The 18843-nt window shown below is 39.1% G+C and overlaps 1 protein-coding gene and 3 non-coding genes across 4 annotated transcripts; 3 read left to right on the top strand and 1 right to left on the bottom strand.

Annotated features, from left to right (window-relative positions):
- Positions 1-6552: 6552 nt before the first annotated feature.
- LOC148074877 (small nucleolar RNA U3) lies at positions 6553-6765 on the bottom strand. The gene has a single exon (XR_015711927.1). It is a non-coding gene; the product is annotated as a small nucleolar RNA U3 (small nucleolar RNA).
- Positions 6766-7582: 817 nt separating this feature from the next.
- LOC148074876 (small nucleolar RNA U3) lies at positions 7583-7795 on the top strand. The gene has a single exon (XR_015711899.1). It is a non-coding gene; the product is annotated as a small nucleolar RNA U3 (small nucleolar RNA).
- A 4352-nt stretch (positions 7796-12147) lies between these two features.
- On the top strand, positions 12148-15340 carry LOC148074875 (major histocompatibility complex class I-related gene protein-like). The gene is made up of 4 exons (XM_087796141.1): positions 12148-12406; positions 14301-14610; positions 14756-15170; positions 15227-15340. The coding sequence occupies exons 1-4, from the start codon at positions 12151-12153 to the stop codon at positions 15338-15340; spliced, it is 1095 nt and encodes a 364-aa protein (XP_087652267.1). The 5' UTR covers positions 12148-12150.
- A 2539-nt stretch (positions 15341-17879) lies between these two features.
- On the top strand, positions 17880-18089 carry LOC148074874 (small nucleolar RNA U3). The gene has a single exon (XR_015711996.1). It is a non-coding gene; the product is annotated as a small nucleolar RNA U3 (small nucleolar RNA).
- The last annotated feature ends 754 nt before the right edge of the window (positions 18090-18843 follow it).

The raw sequence follows: 18843 nt of genomic DNA, 5'->3' as shown, positions 1-18843 counted from the left end.
ATCGCAATAAAATGGTAAGAGACCGTCTTTGTGCTTTGATGAACGTTGCTGTGGTGATGATGAAGGTGATGGTGATGTGCCGTGAAACAGAAAACTCTCGGGAGGAGGGACTCCAGCGACGACTGGGAGATATCTGAGGGCCAGATCACTCTGGGTCAGAGGATAGGATCTGGTTCATTTGGAACGGTCTTCAAGGGAAAGTGGCACGGTAAGAGTCGGTCTAAATAGTTTAGTTTAACGCTGCTAGAGTCTACAGACTAGTGTTAATGAAGTTTCTTTTCTAAGGGATGGAGATTATTAAGGTTTTATACCAATGTGAATGATTTTTATGAAATTGTTACTAATAGGATACATTTGGACCGTTACATCCTTATCCTTAATATATATATTTTAAACAAAATCAGAAAGAAAATGGCAGCAAAACCGAACACTGTTTGGTAACTGCCATTTATATCATTATCGTGGCGAGTGTCTTTACTAATCCCTGGTCCTTTGTAAACATGTTACAGGGAAGATAAAAACGAGCTTAAATAGTTCGACCAGACTCAATAGAGAAGTGGTGTCAAACTCAATCACACAAATCTTCCAGCAGTTGAGGTTGTGGGTCTAACAACATGTAGATTTGCTAGGGTTCCCTAGAATCCATAAAAGTATTTAAAGGTACTACAGTACATTCAAGAATCTAATGATAAGGCCTTTGTTTGCATTGAAATACAATTTGAACCAGGGACTATCAGAGCTGATTTACATTGAGGTTCTACTTCAACATGCTTTATGTTGAAACTTCATTAAGATAAATTGTCTCTGGGCATTATGGGAAAGTGTGAATTTATTGAGTTTTTTTCTAGACAAAATGTTTCATGATGGCTAAAAGTTGTGCCAGACGGGAGTCAAGAAAACGTTTACAATGAACTAAAAAAATATATATATATATATATATATATATTTTAAACATCTTTTCATTGATTTTCAGATATTAAGACATACATTTTGAAACACACACACAAAATAAGTAAAATAAAAGGTATAATACAAAAACAAAGAAAGATCCCACCCTCCACCCCCGTAGAAAACCACCCCGCGGTCTCAGAAAACCAAAATCAACTCAAAAAGGAACAATGATGCATAATAGTATACATTGATACAAACAGACAAAAACAAAAAAAAACAAAAGAAAAAAAATACTCCATACATATGGTGGTAAAAATAAAAATATAAGCCAAACTGTTCAAGTATTATGTAAGGTTCAGCTCTTTAACATGCTGCATGAAAGGAGACCAGGTTTCATGAAACTTCTCCAGACAATTTGACCGACTGTATTTTATTTTCTCTAACTGCAACATAGAGAGAAGTTCTTGAACCCAACTCTTAAATGATGGTGGCTTGTCTGACTTCCACTGCAGAAGAACAAGTCTGCTGCCATCAATGAGGAAAATGCAATTGCGTTTGCATGTGCTGTATTTACAGAGAGGTCAGGTGGAGGTCGACAAATATACACATGTGTGGAGAAGGTGTTATTGCTTTTTTACACATGCGGGAAATACATTCAAATATTCTACTCCAGAAACCTTTGAGTGATGGACAATGCCAGAACATATGACCCAAAGTAGCTGGTCTGTGAGAACATCTTAAACAATGTGGACTGACGTCTGGGTAGATTTTAGCAAGTCTCTCATTTGAATAATGCAAACGATGTAACACTTTAAATTGTATGAGACGTTGCTTTATGCAGTAAGATGACGAATGGATACACTCTAAGCTACGCTGCCAGAAACTTGCAGATCATTTAATGTTTAAATCGTGTTCCCAGGCTTAGTTTTGTCCCATGACAGAGGTTTGACATTTTGCATGATCCTATATATTTTGGAAATATGACCTTTTATGTGTGGATTTAAGGAAAGAATCTCATTGCATGTGTTGTTGGATTGCACAAGTGGAAATTTAAGATATTTATTGGCAAAACTCCTGACTTGGAGATATCTGAAGAAATTACTTTTATGAAGATTGTGTTTTTGTTGTAGATACTCAAATGTTAGAAAATGATTATTTTGAATCAAGTCTTTTAGAAATACCAGTCCACTACTGTGCCAGACCTGGAAACCAGTGTCCATCTCGGATGGGGGGAAAAGATGGTTATTCAATAAGGGAGAGAATGTACTTAAATCTTTTAAATTAAAATGTTTCCGAAATTGATTCCAAATCTTTATAGAATTTTTCACAACAGGGTTGGAGATCTGGTGCTGGCCTATTGGTAATGTAGCACTTAGCAGAGAAATGGCATTATTATTATTTATTTCCAAATTAGCCCAAAGTGGACCTCGTTTTTCCCGCCATGCACCAACACAAAATGCAAATTTGCACACATTTGCTGCCCAGTAATAGAACATAAAGTTAGGAAGACCAAGTCCTCCCTCCAACCTTGGAATTTCCAGAAAACATTTTTTCATTCTTGGCACCGATCGGTTCCATATAAATGCAGAAATTAAACTGTCAAGTTCCTTAAAAACAGATTTGGGTAAATAATAAGGAATCATTTGAAAGAAATAGAGGAAACGGGGAAGAACAGTCATCTTTATAGTGTTCACCCTTCCTGCTAATGAGATTGGTAAGTGGCTCCACCTTAAAAGGTCATTTTTGGTTCAAACAGAGTTTTGAAGTGATTGTGGAAGAAATCTTGGTATACATGTGTCATCTTTAAACCCAAGTAGGTCCATTTGTTTGTTAACTGAAAGGGGAAGATATTATAGTCGATTGATTTTGCCAGATCATTGATTGGACATACAGCACTTTTTGAAAAATGTAATTTGTAACCTGAAATGTGACCAAATATTTGTAATATTTCAATAACTCCAGGTATTGAAACAACTGGATTAGACAAATAGAGCAAAAGGTCATCAGCATATAGTGAACATTTATGAATTTCCTTGTTCCTCAACACTCCAAAGATTTCCTCCTCTTTCCTCAGAGCCAGAGGCTCAATAGCTAAATCAAAAAGAAAAGGTGAGACAACAACCCTGTCTTGTTCCTCTGTAAAGTTTAAAATACGTTGATGTTATTGAGTTAGTGTGTACTGCAGCCACTGGTGTGGAATAGATTATTTTGATCCAAGATATAGAGTTCGAACCAAAACCAAATTTTCCCAACACTGTAAATAAGTATTTCCACTCCACCCGATCAAATGCTTTTTCAGCGTCAAGTGAGATAACAACTTCTGGCATTTCAGTGGAATGGGAATTATATAAAATATTAAGTCAACGTCGCATGTTAAAGAAAGATTGCCTACCTGGCACAGAACAAGTCTGGTCAGGGTGGATTATTTTGGTCACTGTTTCCAGACGACGAGACAGAACTTTAGTGAGAATTTTATAGTCGCAGCAGAGAAGGCTTATGGGCCGGTAAGGTAAGGTAAGGTAAGGTAAGGTAAGGTAAGGTAAGGTAAGGTAAGGTAAGGTAAGATAAGGAAAGGTAAGGTAAGGTAAGGTAAGGTATTCTCGCGGGTCTTTTCCTTTTTTAGGTATAACTGTAATAGTTGCCTGATTCATTTTTGGTGGTAGTTTTAAAGTTATACGTGTTTCTTCAAATAATTTACTTAAAATAGGTGAAAGTTTATTTGAAAACATTTGATAAAATTCAGTGGGGAATCCATCTGGACCAGGTGCTTTTCCGCTTTGCATTGAGTTTATAGCTAGAGTTATTTCCTCTGTTGTTATTCTGGAGTCTATAACAGATTGTTCTTGTTTATTCATTTGGGGAATTTGCATATTTTCTAAAAAGTCCTCAATCTCCAATGATGTTGCAGAAGTCTCAGAGGTATAAAGGTCACTATAAAATGTTCTGAACTGGTCATTAATAGTTTGTGGATGTACAGATGTCAAACCCTCAGCTGTATTCATTTCAGAAATGATACGATTTGCTGCCGATTGTTTGATTTGGTGACAGTAGTCGAGCCACTTTGTCACTGTGTTCATAGTAGGTTTGTTTTGTTTTCAGGAGGAGTTTCTCAATTTGGACAGTGGTTAAATGATTGTATTCGGCTTGTAATAATTGTCTTTCATTGAATAAGGATGGATTAGGCTGAGATGCACATTTTTTATCTAATTGTAATCATTTCTGCTGTATCTCATTGAGGCGTTTAGTTCTTTCTTTCTTGACATTTGCTGAAAATGAAATCATTTGTCCCCTTAGATAAGCTTTGAGTGCCTCCCAGATTGAAGTGTAGGACATCCCGGGAGTAATATTGATGTCAAGAAAGAAATCAATTTGATCCGAGAGAAAATGTTGAAAGTTTTTGCTTGACAATAAGAGCGGGTCAAGACGCCATGTGCGTTGAACTGGTGCACTGTCTGGAAATGCTATGTCCAGTTGGACTGGTGCATGATGGGAAATCACAATACTGTGGTATTGGCATTTTGTTACACATGGCAAAATTCTGTTGTCTATCAGAAAAAAGTCTATCCTCGAAAACGATTGGTGGACATGTGAAAAAAAAGAATATTGTTTGGTAGTGAGGTTTAATTTCCTCCAGGGGTCAGTAAGTGCATAAGATTGTTTAATGAGATTTACTGTATTTGCTGATTTTGATCAATTATTTTGAAGTTTAGTGGAGGATCTATCTAACGTTGGCTCAGGTACGAGATTAAAGTCACCTCCTAAAATGATGTTATATTTGTTAGGATCTGGAATAGTTGCTATTAGTCTAGAGAAGAAGTGAGGATCAGTTAGGGCCATAAACATTAACTAGTGCCGCCTCAGTTCCAGACAATCTACCCACGACTATGATATATCTTCCCTTGTTATCAGATATGAAATTGTTTAGTTGAAAACAGACTCCTTTTCTAATAAGTATGGCAGCTCCTCTTGACCTATCCCCATAATCAGAGTGATGTTCTATCATCCCCTCTTTAACTTTGAGTGTTCTTCTGGACGTAAGTGTGTCTCTTGTAAGAACATTATCTCTCCACCTAATGACTTCAGGTGTGTAAGAGCTTTGTTACGCTTAATAGGATGTTCACTCCTTTTACGTTCCAGCTTATAAAAGGTGTTGAACCTAAAGACAGTGGGTTGTGACTCATATTTTAACATGGGTGTAAATACACTTGTAACTGTATGGAGTAAACATAAACAAACAAAAACAACATCAACAAATAAACCTACCATAAAAGGTATCTGCACTAACACGCTCAGGAAGCTAAAGTTGGCCCCAACAGAACTTGACTTAATACAATTAAGGCTCCACTGATGTTTTTGTTGACATACTCGCGCCTCTGCAGCAGTAGAAGGATTTCTCCACATTCTTGTAGGTGATTCTGAAGCGGGCAGGATAAGCAAATCCGAAGCGAACCCCGTCCACTCCACGAAACCGACTCTTGACGTCATTGAACGCCGCGCGTGCTTTGGCAACACTTGTCGGGTCAGGAAACACTGAGATGCTGACTCCGTCCACACTGATGCGTTGTTTGATCCGAGCGAGTCTCAGGATGTTTTCACAGTCTTGGAAGTAGTGAACGCGGGCTATGATGGTGTTTGACCGGCGTCCCTCTGTAGATCCAGGCGGGGAGAGACGGTTCTGTCCAGGAGCGTCCTTCAGATCAAAGGCTGCAGAAGGACACAGACTCGGTGTTGCATTCACGGGTCTCCGGGATTCCGACGATCCTTCCATTGTTCCTCCGCGACCTCGCCTCCAAGTCCTCGCATTTATTGTGAAGTTGGTCCACGACCCCCGTGAGCCGCTTCACCTCCTTCTTGAGTGAAACAACATCATCCGTGCACGTTGACAAACTTTCTTCCACATCCTTCACCGTAGCTTTCATGGCGGAGAGTTCAGAGGTCAGAGTTCAGAGTTGATCGTCGACCTGTATTCTTTGAGCTCCGCTCTCGCTGCACCAATATCCGCTGGAATCACCGCCATCTCACTTTCCAACACTGCGCCAACTTCTGTTTGAAGGATTTCAAGTAAATCCTTGCGCACCGAAGATAGTAGTTCCATCTTGAGCGATTCAGTGACCGACGCGTCGGGTGCGGAGACACTCCTTCTCAGGAAAGCTACTTCAATGGAGCTCGGGGCTAAAGTCGGCGTCGAAGGCGAAGGCCTCGTGGCTTGAGTCGCTGTTTGCCCACCTTTGCTTGATTTACCAGCCAGTTCAAAGTTTCGGTTTTTAGGCATATGGTTTAGCAAAGGTAAAATTGGAATGTTTTCCAAAAAGTGCGCTGAAAAAATTACTTTTATATAGTCGTTCTGTGGAGCTCCAAAAAACATGTCTACTCCATTGCTATGCTCAACAGCGCCCCTAAATATTCAGGTTTTTAACAAAATACAAACACATATCTCTACTAGTCTCACAAATCAATGAATCTGACAAATAAAAGTTTCTGCTTCTGAATCCTTTAAGCAGAAATGATGCCAAACTTGATGGTTTGTTAGAGCAAATGAATCCTAAAGCTTTAGTTAAGGATGAACTACTCTAATGGAAGTCTTCAGTGGTTCATGAGGCTTAATCTCACCATTACTGCTAAACTCATAAAGGTTTAACATTTAGTTGTTATGAACCAACAACCATTCTGATCATATTCCTCTCAATACTGCACAAGGAAGTAAAGAAGGATCATCAATGACAGAGAACATATGAAGTGAATCATTATTCTCTGTCTGCTTCACACTCAGGAAGGAATATCACAACTCTTCATCATGGTTAGTGACACCAAACACTTTACAAACACATTTCTTAAGTTAAGAACTATAGAAATGATCCCTGAAAGTATAGTCTTAACTTATCTCTGCACCAACATCACACTCCATCCTCACACAAACTATTATAATGATGGTTGATGTTGTATTTATTATTTTTCTTCTGCATTCATTAATTTGAACAAACATGATACTGTGTGATTCACATTAAATACACAACATGAAATGTATTTACAAATCAAACACATGCACCACAATACTTTCAAACTAGGTTTCTACATTATTTAAAAAACACAAAAAGTAAAGTCAATATTATAATAAACAAAAGTCAATTAATAAAATACTTTGTAAGTATTGAAAGTGCTTTGTACTTCTTAGCTTGATGAAGCAGTGTCATTATTTTTAAGTGTCCACTAGATGGCGGTCTCTGCACTATTTTCCATTGTTTTGAACAACTTTTCTAATGAAACATATTTTTTAAACTGATGGCGCCACCTACTGACCTCTAAACAACATGACACTGTTTCATTTGGCTTCATCAACACATCACTATTAAATACACAACATGAAATGTATGTTTATATCAAACACATGAACCATAAAGCTTGCACACACATGGAGTAAAGTCAATATTATAAGAAACAAATGTCATTTATTGAATCATTTTGAGTAAAAAATTCTTTATTTCTGTGAACTACACTACAAAGAACAAGCACTTTTCTGGACTGATTTGACATCTGTGATCTATGAGGTTTAGATCTGGAGACTGACTAAGAGACTCCAGGTCCTTACAATGATTTTTATGAAGCCATTCCTTCAACACAAAGGTCACCTTTGGATCGTCACTGTAATGGTTTGGTGTGAGGATGGAGTGTGATGTTGGTGCAGAGTTAAGTTAAGACTATACTTTCAGGGATCATTTCTATAGTTCTTAACTTAAGAAATGTGTTTGTAAAGTGTTTGGTGTCACTAACCATGATGAAGAGTTGTGATATTCCTTCCTGAGTGTGAAGCAGACAGAGAATAATGATTCACTTCATATGTTCTCTGTCATTGATGATCCTTCTTTACTTCCTTGTGCAGTATTGAGAGGAATATGATCAGAGTGGTTGTTGGTTCTGTCAAAGTTTAATATAAACATCCTATGGTAGTGATGCGAGATGAAGCCTCATGAAGCAGCGAAGCCTCCCAGCCGAGTAGTTCATCTTTGGAGCAAAGCCTCGTGAGGCTTCATTTGCACGACCATGCCATCATGTGGACAATTGGGAGCATTGCATCTTTGTGCGCAAATGATTCTGATATTAAAAAATGTGCTTGACAACCTTGTTTTTTTTTAATAATTATTCCTTTTTATTTAAAAAAGCAATTTTCCCACAGTACTGGGCTTTAGCCGGTTTCTTTTTTTACTGATTATTTCCCCGGCTTTGGAAAAAATCCTTTCGCAGGGGACGGATGAAGCCGGGGTACACAGTATTTTCATGGCCAGCTGAAAGAGAGATGGGTGTATATTTTTACATTTCGCCCAGTACTGTAGGGGGTCCTCGTTTCTAGGAATATTGTGTTCGTTGAGGTAGGTCTTCACCGCCACCGTAGCATCAACCGTTTCATTCCTCGGCCTGGTCTGCTGTACTGTGGCATCTAAACGATGCCAGAGTTTGCTTCCTAAAACAGAAAAGCTGCATGTAAGTGACCACATAAAATAAATAACAAACAGTAGTATAGTAAATAAATGAATTTGAAAGAAGCCATCTAGCTTGCCTGACGTTGGTTCAATTGTCTCGTTGGTCTCCAAGCTCTCATGCAGGGCTCTATAATGCCTCAGCATTGATGAAGTGTTGTTGTTGAATCCAATTTCCTTGGAACACAACAGACACTTCACCTTTTCAAAATGAAAAAAAAAGATGGATATAAGTACAAGGCGTGTCCAATGGAAACTATATATATATACACCAATTATTATCTTTTATATATACATATATATACTTTATATGTGTATATATAAAATATAATAATGGGTCTGTATATAGTATATAGTATATATAATAATGGGTGTGTGTATGTGTCTGTGAGAATATATTAATCACAGGCTGTGATTCACAGCCTATATTCCAACATTATTATACCTTAATAGGAGAGATCTGCTCAAAATGCTGCCACACGGGGGAAAAACGCCTTTTTCTCGCTGGTTCCATGATACTACTAGTAAACCAAAGTTTGCTATAGTCAACAATCCGCCAATCCAAGAGATGTGGGGGAAGCTCCATTGCGTTTTGAGGCCACTTTTATTCTGAGTTTCGCGGGAAGTTCACGAGCGATTACCGAACCGTCACGTGACGGTTCGGTTCGCGAGGCCTCGAACGTCATCACCTACGTAACCAACACACGCCTCGATACACGCTTCATGAACAAAATCCTGGATTACTCGACACACGCTTCGAAGCCTCGACACAGTCGGTAACATCACTATCCTATGGCATTTTAATTCAATGGGTAATATATACATGAAAGCTTTGGGATAAATAGCATAAGTTATGTGATGATGGAGCTCATGCTCTCTAAGGTGTTGATCACAGATTTGTCCAACACTGTGGTCATCATTAGAACAGAGAACAGAGTCAGCATTTCTTCAGTTTGTTGTAGAGCCAACCAGTTGAGGAACCAGTGATTTGTTGGAGCTTCTGGTGCCACTAAAATCAACCTCAAACCCTCGAGCCTCACTGTTCTCAAGAGGAAAGAGGAAACACTGGTGGAAAACCATAGAAAAGCCTTGGTCGGCACAATGGATGATCAAAAACCTTCATCCCAAGAGTAGGCTTGTCTGACTGAAAGAGAAGACTGTGTTCTCGTCCTGGACAAAGTGCAGAATGAGACAATATTTACACTTTTAAAATGGAAAACCAACACTCTGATCATATTCCTCCCCTCAATACTGTGAACTTACATATTAATCCAAATGAAAGTTCAACACATGCACCAAAATGTTCACATTGAGTGTTTAAACCAACCATGTGGAAATGTTTAATGTTTCATCTTGACAAAGAAACAAAAGTGAGAAGAATTATTTTCAATAAACTATCATCAAGAACAATTTCTAGTCGAAGTGTGTCAGGAAACTTGTAGATTCATAACTTTGTTGGCAGCATTACAGACTCAACACAACACGCTCAAAAGATATTCAGTCAGGGAAGAATCATTGTGGCAGATAAGGACAATCACCATGAACGGATACTGATCACATTTATTTGTGTGTAAAAACAAAACCTGATTGAAAATGTTAATTAAAATGGATTTAAAGACATTTTGATGAAGTTAAATATTGTAGCTTATTAGACAACTTTATTTCTGTATGAGATTTATCAACTTAAAAAACAATCAAATATTGTATACTTTAAGTAAAAATGATATATTTTAATTCTATAATTCAACCTGAAAGTTATTTTTTTTTATTTTCTCCACTGCTTATATCCCCACTTTCAACCTGCTGTTGCCTGAGACCTTTACTTTCTCTGACAGGTTTACTTTTGAGGGCCAGTTCATGCTAAGGTTTGTGGGTAAATAGTACCAAGAACAGGCAGTTTTACTTCCTGTGAGACCATACAATGTTGGAGAGATCGTAGAGCACCAAGAGCTCACTGACCAGGAGGGAACTGAAGATAGTTCAAGTGTTTTTTTAACTACAGAAAGTCTTTCCGTAAAATAATGATACAAATGGTTCTTGAATTGATGAAAATGACTGAAAATCATTCAACTGTATTTACTGTTTGAGCTCAATGTCATGTTTGAACCACTAGAGGGAACTAGAAGCTTTTCTCGTCTCCACAAAAAACTCGTTTATTTTTTACTTTCATAGTAATATTTTAGAAAAACTTTTTTTTCTGAATAAAAGAGAATAGAAAGGAAGGAAAGAAAGTTTATACATATAAATCATCGTATGTCAAAATAAAAAGCAATTCAATCCACTTTTATTTCTCTTCACTTTAATTTGACACTCCTGGTATTCCATAGTTCACATTCTGCGTGACTTTAAGGTTCAGAAGAACGACTCTAAGAAATAATAATAAAGTTTAAAGTGGAGTTTTTGTCACAGAAAATAGTCGTAATAACATGTTTGGTTTACTTTCACTTTCCATCTGGACGTGACGTCACACTGAATCCTCATTGGCTCAGATATTTCTTCCTGCGTCTGTTGTTTACTTTCACTTGTACTTCGTTCGTCGACCTGAAGACTTGTTGGATCCTAGTCTCCAGAAAAGAGCTGAAGATGAAGAAGGTGTTGTTTGTGCTTGTTGTGTGGATCCACAGCTCAACTGCGAGTGAGTCTCCTTCCTCCACTTTCATGTGTTCACACCTGCGTCACCTTTTATTTCTCCAAATACTCTTCACTACAACCTTCATGACCTTTTCACTCTCAGAGGAGTCAAAGTGTTTCACTGATTCACTTTTCATCTCAGAACCGTGAAGAAGTCGTACACAGAAAAGTAGATCCGAGCTCAATGTCAGGTGCTCACCTGGTGGCGCTGTTGAGTCACTTCTGTTGATTGACGGAGGAACTTGTTTGACGCTGAACAGAAAGTGACTCCAGAGTTTTGCTTCATGAGCTGATCACTTGTTTTTAAACGATGCTGCCATCAGGAGATTCATTGACTCACAAGAAGAGCTTTTACAATTTTCATTGATTTGACTTTAGTAAACAAGTCTATCATGAACTAAAATGAGGAAATAAAAACAAAGAAAGTGTCGCATTTCTTAAGTGCGCATGTTCAGACAACCTTGTAGCTCAGCTCACTTCAACATATTATCACATCTCACAGTTTATTGGAGCAACTCAGTGAAGCAGCTGCTCTGAACTTGTGTTTGGACTTAAAATATCTAAATGAAACATTTACAATCATGTTGAACAGTAATCTTCAGAAACATGTTATTTATAAACTGATATAAACTCATGTTATTTAAGTTCATCATTAACCTTAATGTCCTTCAATGATCTTTATTCTATCAATCATTCTTAGATTTGTTCCATGAACTTGGTTTTAATATTTTATTATCTATGCGTTTTTTAAAAACAATTTCAATTTAGTTGTTTGATCTTTTTCAACATTGTTGCTCCTGTTTCTTCTTAATTCATCCATTTATTCTTTTAATTCTCTTTATTCCTTATTTGTTTTATTATAAATATTTATTACATTTCAGATTGTTATTAATATTAATCGTTTTTTCTTCTTTCTTCTTCTTCTTCTTCTATAGTTGTGTCCCAGTTAGCCAGGGTTCTTGGAGAGTGAAGTGTGAAGGATGTTCTGCTGGTGTCCGTGTGTGGACGTGAACTTTGTGTCACTGCTGACTGTCCCTCTGTTCTTCACCTCTTTGTCTTTGTAGAAGATGTGATTGTTCTGCTGCATCACAACGTTGTGTCATCAGAACCAGAGAAGATCTAAACTTTGTTTTTGTGTCTCACAGTGATTCACACGATGCAGTTTTTCCAAACTGCGTCTGCTGGAGTTAAAAACTTCCCAGAGTTTGTTTCTGTCGCTTATGTGGACGGAGTTGAAGTGGAACACTACGACAGCAACACCAGGAGAAAAGTACCCAAACAAGACTGGATGATCCAGGTCACAGCAGATGATCCTCAGTACTGGGAGAGAGACACAAATATCTTAAATAACCAACAGCAGGTCCACAAGATCAACATTGAAATAGTAAAACAGAGATTCAACCAAACTGGAGGTTTGTTGTCTTTAAAATCAATGTTTGACCTTAAACTGAATCATGTTCAACCTTTTTACATCCTGAACCATCAATCTTGTATACAGAGTAGATCAGAGGAGGAAACTGGAGTAGATCATACAAGTTCAGAGAAGAAGAGAAGATCACAGTGGAGTATTAAACAGTGGAGTAGACCACAGTGGAGTATTAAACAGTGGAGTAGATCACAGTGGAGTAGATCACAGTGGAGTATTAAACAGTGGAGTAGATCACAGTGGAGTAGATCACAGTGGAGTATTAAACAGTGGAGTAAACCACAGTGGAGTATGAAACAGTGGAGTAGACCACAGTGGAGTATTAAACAGTGGAGTAGATCACAGTGGAGTATTAAACAGTGGAGTAGATCACAGTGGAGTAGATCACAGTGGAGTATTAAACAGTGGAGTAGACCACAGTGGAGTATTAAACAGTGGAGTAGATCACAGTGGAGTATTAAACAGTGGAGTAGATCACAGTGGAGTATTTAACAGTGGAGTAGACCACAGTGGAGTATTAAACAGTGGAGTAGACCACAGTGGAGTATTAAACAGTGGAGTAGATCACAGTGGAGTATTAAACAGAGGAGTAGATCACAGTGGAGTATTAAACAGTGGATTAGACCACAGTGGAGTATTAAACAGTGGAGTAGATCACAGTGGAGTATTAAACAGTTGAGTAGATCACAGTGGAGTATTAAACAGTGGAGTAGACCACAGTGGAGTATTAAACAGTGAAGTAGACCACAGTGGAGTATTAAACAGTGGATTAGACCACAGTGGAGTATTAAACAGTGGAGTAGATCACAGTGGAGTATTAAACAGTTGAGTAGATCACAGTGGAGTATTAAACAGTGGAGTAGACCACAGTGGAGTATTAAACAGTGGAGTAGATCACAGTGGAGTATTAAACAGTGGAGTAGATCGCAATGGAGTATTAAACAGTGGAGTAGACCTCAGTGGAGTAGATCACAGTGGAGTATTAAACAGTGGAGTAGACCACAGTGGAGTATTAAACAGTGGAGTAGACCACAGTGGAGTATTAAACAGTGGAGTAGATCACAGTGGAGTATTAAACAGTGGAGTAGATCACAGTGGAGTATTAAACAGTGAAGTAGATCACAGTGGAGTATTAAACAGTGGAGTAGACCACAGTGGAGTATTAAACAGTGGAGTAGATCACAGTGGAGTATTAAACAGTGGAGTAGATCGCAATGGAGTATTAAACAGTGGAGTAGACCACAGTGGAGTAGATCAGTGGAGTATTAAACAGTGGAGTAGACCACAGTGGAGTATTAAACAGTGGAGTAGACCACAGTGGAGTATTAAACAGTGGAGTAGATCACAGTGGAGTATTAAACAGTGGAGTAGACCACAGTGGAGTATTAAACAGTGGAGTAGATCACAGTGGAGTATTAAACAGTGGAGTAGATCACAGTGGAGTATTAAACAGTGGAGTAGATCACAGTGGAGTATTAAACAGTGGAGTAGATCACAGTGGAGTATTAAACAGTGGAGTAGACCACAGTGGAGTATTAAACAGTGGAGTAGACCACAGTGGAGTATTAAACAGTGGAGTAGATCACAGTGGAGTATTAAACAGTGGAGTATTAAACAGTGGAGTATTAAACAGTGGAGTATTAAACAGTGGAGTAGACCACAGTGGAGTATTAAACAGTGGAGTAGACCACAGTGGAGTATTAAACAGTGGAGTAGATCACAGTGGAGTATTAAACAGTGGAGTAGATCACAGTGGAGTATTAAACAGTGGAGTAGATCACAGTGGAGTAGATCACAGTGGAGTATTAAACAGTGGAGTAGATCACAGTGGAGTATTAAACAGTGGAGTAGATCAGGTCTCACTCTGGTTTCTCTCTCAGGTGTTCACATCTTTCAGAGGATGAGCGGTTGTGAGTGGGACGATGAGACTGGAGAGGTCAACGGTCACCAACAGTACGGCTATGATGGAGAAGACTTCATCGTGTTTGACCTTCAGACTCTGACCTGGGTCGCTCCGAGTCCTCAGGCCGTCATCAGCAAACACAAGTGGGACCAGAATGAAGGCTGGAAGAAATATAATCAGTTATTTTACACCCAAGAATGTCCAAACTATCTGAAGAAGTTTGTGAAGTTTGGGAGCAAAACCTTGATGAGAACAGGTAGTTCCATGACCTTCTTCTCCTTCTGCTCTCCTTCCTCCTTCTCTCCCTCCTCTCTCTCCTCATGTCCTCTCTCTCTCTCTCTCCTCTTATCTTCTTTTCCTCACCTCCACCCCTGTCCTCCCTCCTCCTCCTCTCCTTCATTCTCTGTCCATCCTTTGACTTTCTCTCTGAAGTGTGGTGTCCCTCCCTTCAGAGCGTCCACGAGTGTCTCTCCTCCAGAAGACAGCCAGCTCTCCGGTCACCTGCCACGCTACAGGCTTCTACCCCGACAGAGCCATGTTGTTCTGGACCAAAGACGGAGAGGAGCTGCACGAGGACGTGGAACACGGAGAGATCCTCCCCAACCCTGACGGAACCTTCCAGAACATGGTGGACCTGAAACTCCCGTCTGACGACTGGTCCAGGTACGAGTGTGTGTTTCAACTGGACGGCATTCCGGAAGACGTGGTCACCAAACTGGATCCGTCAAACATCCTGACCAACGGTAAGAGTCTTCAGAACCTTCTTGGTGTCTCCAGAGGTTTCTTTCATCCAGATGAGAGTCCAGGTGTGGTCAGCATGGATCTGCTGAATGAGGCCCCACCACGTCTCTAACACTGGTCACCTGATCATGTCTCCACTTACTTTGCTCTCCATCCACAGCCAGGACTTTCCTGACCTTGTACATCATCATGGCCGCCGTCGCTGCCTCCGCTCTGGTGCTCACAGTGGTTGGATACTTCATCTACAAGAAGAAGAAGAAAGGTGAGAGTTTGTGATTTGATCCAGATCATCTCCAGATACTGGAGAGAAAGAATAGAAGGTCAAAGAAGGTCAGCAGAGATGAGAAGAGGTCAGAGGAACTCTTCTATGTTCATCTTCTTCAGGTGTAATTTGTCCTCTTTCTTTCCATTTCAGGCGACTCTGACTCGTCTTGTAAGTACATGATCTTGTCTCAGCTCAGATGTTGACCATGTGACAGAGTGCTAGCATGCTAGCATCAGTGTTGACACTAGTTTCATCTGCTGGTGAGAAGCACACAAGCTAACAGGGTTTGTGATCTTACAGCGGCCCCCAGCTCGGAGCTGGACCATCTGAAGGATCCGCCCGTGGACAGAGACTAAAGTCAGTGGATGATAATTGTCACTTTTCTTCAAGACTCACTTCACGCATGATTTTACAAGTTGATACATTTTTCTGTCTCCGTGTTTCAGGAGGAATCGACCAAGAAACATCTTTTTCTTCTGAGACTCTGCAGACGTCAGAGCTGCTGATCTTTGTTCCTTCACTGGAAATGTGTTTGAAACTCACATCAGGATGTCATGTGATCTGAGCCGTTATGAAAACTACACACACACACACAGATAAATGCACACACACGATTCTGTACCACACAAATACACTCACACACACAAACACTCACACACATGCTTCACTTTAACACAAATAAATGCACACACACAAACACTCACAAACATGCTTCTCTAAAACACAATAATGCACTCACTCACAATCACACACAAACACACACATGCTTCACCATCACACAAGGATGCACACACATGCATCTCTGACACACAAAAATGCACTCACAAACAACTGCAAACACACACACGCATGCTTTACCAAAGCAAAAAATGCACAAACACGCACACACACAAAAAAGCAATCACACACAATGACAAACACACACACATGTGTTTTACTACTACACAGAAATGCACACACATAAATACTTAAACACATGCTTCTCTGGCGCAACAAAAGCACTAACACACAATAACTAACGCACACACACAGATGTCTCTGTAGACAAAATGATACACACACGGAAAATATATACAGACAAACAGAGTCTAAAAACAGGTACTGACACACAAAATCAGGCACACATGCCCAAACACACTCAAGAAAACAGTTGAACAAACCTAAGAATTAGCGCACACACAAATAAAAAGATAACAAACACATGTATTTACACATCAAATAACAAACAGAAGTACAAACATGCAAAAACCAAAATGGGAAAAAACCAGACACACGTTGACAAATTTATGAATGTGTAGACACACACACACACACACACACACACACACACACACACACACACACACACACACACACGTACACGCACAGACAGTTTTGTGTTCATGTAATAGTTTGTGTGTTTTCTTCCTGGTGTGTAGACACTAGTTAATGAAGCGTCAGTTGTGATGTCAGAGGTGAAGAATCTTGTCAAACATAGTTGAACTGCTGCTTCATTTCTTGTGTGTTTTGATCTTCAAATAAATGGACAGAAAACGTCCACATGTGTTTGGACTCCAAATGTTCAGTAAAGTCACTTGTCATTGAGGGTCAGTGGAGGCTCAGAAAGAATCCATTTGTGCAGCTGTTATGAAAGGTCAACATCTCTGACCTCTCCTTCTGTTTCCTGATCAACTCATGTCCTAAATATGACTGTATTGCTTTGATCAACTCGTCTTGTGCTGAACAGGTGCACATAAGTTGTGTCCACTTTTGTGTAGAAGAAAAATCCAGAAGAGCTTGTGCCGACAATTCACATGTAGAAACTTGATTCAAAGTTTCCTGCTGAGTCGGCTGAATGTGTTTGTGGAGGTTTGCTCTCTGACCTGCTTCTCTCAAGTCAAACTTCATCAGGTTACACAACCATGAGACGCCGATCTCACGCCACACCTGTGCCGCCATCTTAGATCCCGCCAGAGCTCAAATGTGCAACACTGACGACACATTTGGACAGGTGTGGTGAGACGCCCAGTGTGGATGTTTGACTCCGCCCCCCGAGCACCTGCACCAGTCAGGTGTGCCTCTATGAGACTTGTGTGTCACGCCCTCACTGCACTCAACTGCTTTCTGTTTGCAGCGTGGAAGAGGACACCACAACAATCCACCTAGATCGCCCCCTAGCTGTGAGTCGCTCACCTAAGTCAGAATGTTAATAATTGAAAAAACGTTTTCATTTTAACATCAAACACAACTCTTGTTCAAATGTATTTTCCCTTGTATTAAACTATATTGTTTAATGTTTACAATTGTTTGTAATGCATAATAAAATAACCTGATATAGTTGTTTTAATGTCATGGTGATCAATAATCACAGTTTAGATGAATTATGGAATTGAACGTAGTGATTTTGAATACATGTTGTGTATAAACTATGAAACTACAATTATGTTTTCTAGTCTCATCTCTTTGCAATCAAATGAATGACAGTAACATTTTAAAATTCAAAAACTATGCATCCGTCACTGTAATGGTTTGGTGTGAGGATGGAGTGTGATGTTGGTGCAGAGTTAAGTTAAGACTATACTTTCAGGGATCATTTCTATAGTTAACTTAAGAAATGTGTTTGTAAAGTGTTTGGTGTCACTAACCATGATGAAGAGTTGTGATATTCCTTCCTGAGTGTGAAGCAGACAGAGAATAATGATTGACTTCATATGTTCTCTGTCATTGATGATCCTTCTTTACTTCCTTGTGCAGTATTGAGAGGAATATGATCAGAGTGGTTGTTGTGTTCAAGACAATATACTATTAAGCGACATTTTTAATGTAATTCTTTATAACTTTTAACAAAAATAAAAATGTATTTTCATATTAATGTAAAGACTATAGTTTGTAGGTCTTTTTGTCTTTGTTGAAATTGATATTAAAAAATATCCAAACCTCTGTGGTGCTCGTCTGTAACATCTCTCTTGTACTGAAGCCTTGACGACAACAATTGTTCTGGAAAAATGAAAAGACACTGTTTCATGAAGCTTCACCAGACCATCACTAGTATTTGGATATTTTAAGTTTGTCATTTTGGAACAAGATGTGGACAAAGACCATTGAGCGTCATTTGCTTCTTTAAAATGAACAAACATTTTTTTTACTATAACTCTGAAAAGGAACTGAAGCCTCATTATATTTCTGTCAATCTGTTTGCATATCCTTATCACCTGTATTTGTTCGGGTGACACGCACTGAGTGTTCTATTCAATAAAGGTCAAGCCCGAACACTCAGGAAACGTGTCAATAACTTCTGTCTGTAACTTTCACCCCATTAGTCAGACATAACACCATCTGGATGTTACCTTATAAGGACTTGTGTGCAACAGTAGACAGACAACGGCCTTGTAAGAATATATGTGCGTTTGTTCACACTCGTAACTCAGAGCTCTGCGCACCTCTCGTTGTTATACATCTTGTGTAACTTCTTAATAAACCTTTTTGACTGACTTCACGGACCGGACTCTGTCTCTCTACCCAAAGGATCCAACGA

Source organism: Callionymus lyra, chromosome 7, assembly GCF_982586985.1.
Source record: "Callionymus lyra chromosome 7, fCalLyr1.hap1.1, whole genome shotgun sequence".
NCBI classification, from domain to species: domain Eukaryota; kingdom Metazoa; phylum Chordata; class Actinopteri; order Syngnathiformes; family Callionymidae; genus Callionymus; species Callionymus lyra.
Note: the sequence above shows the minus strand (reverse complement) of the source record. Positions and strands in the feature narration are given on the sequence as shown.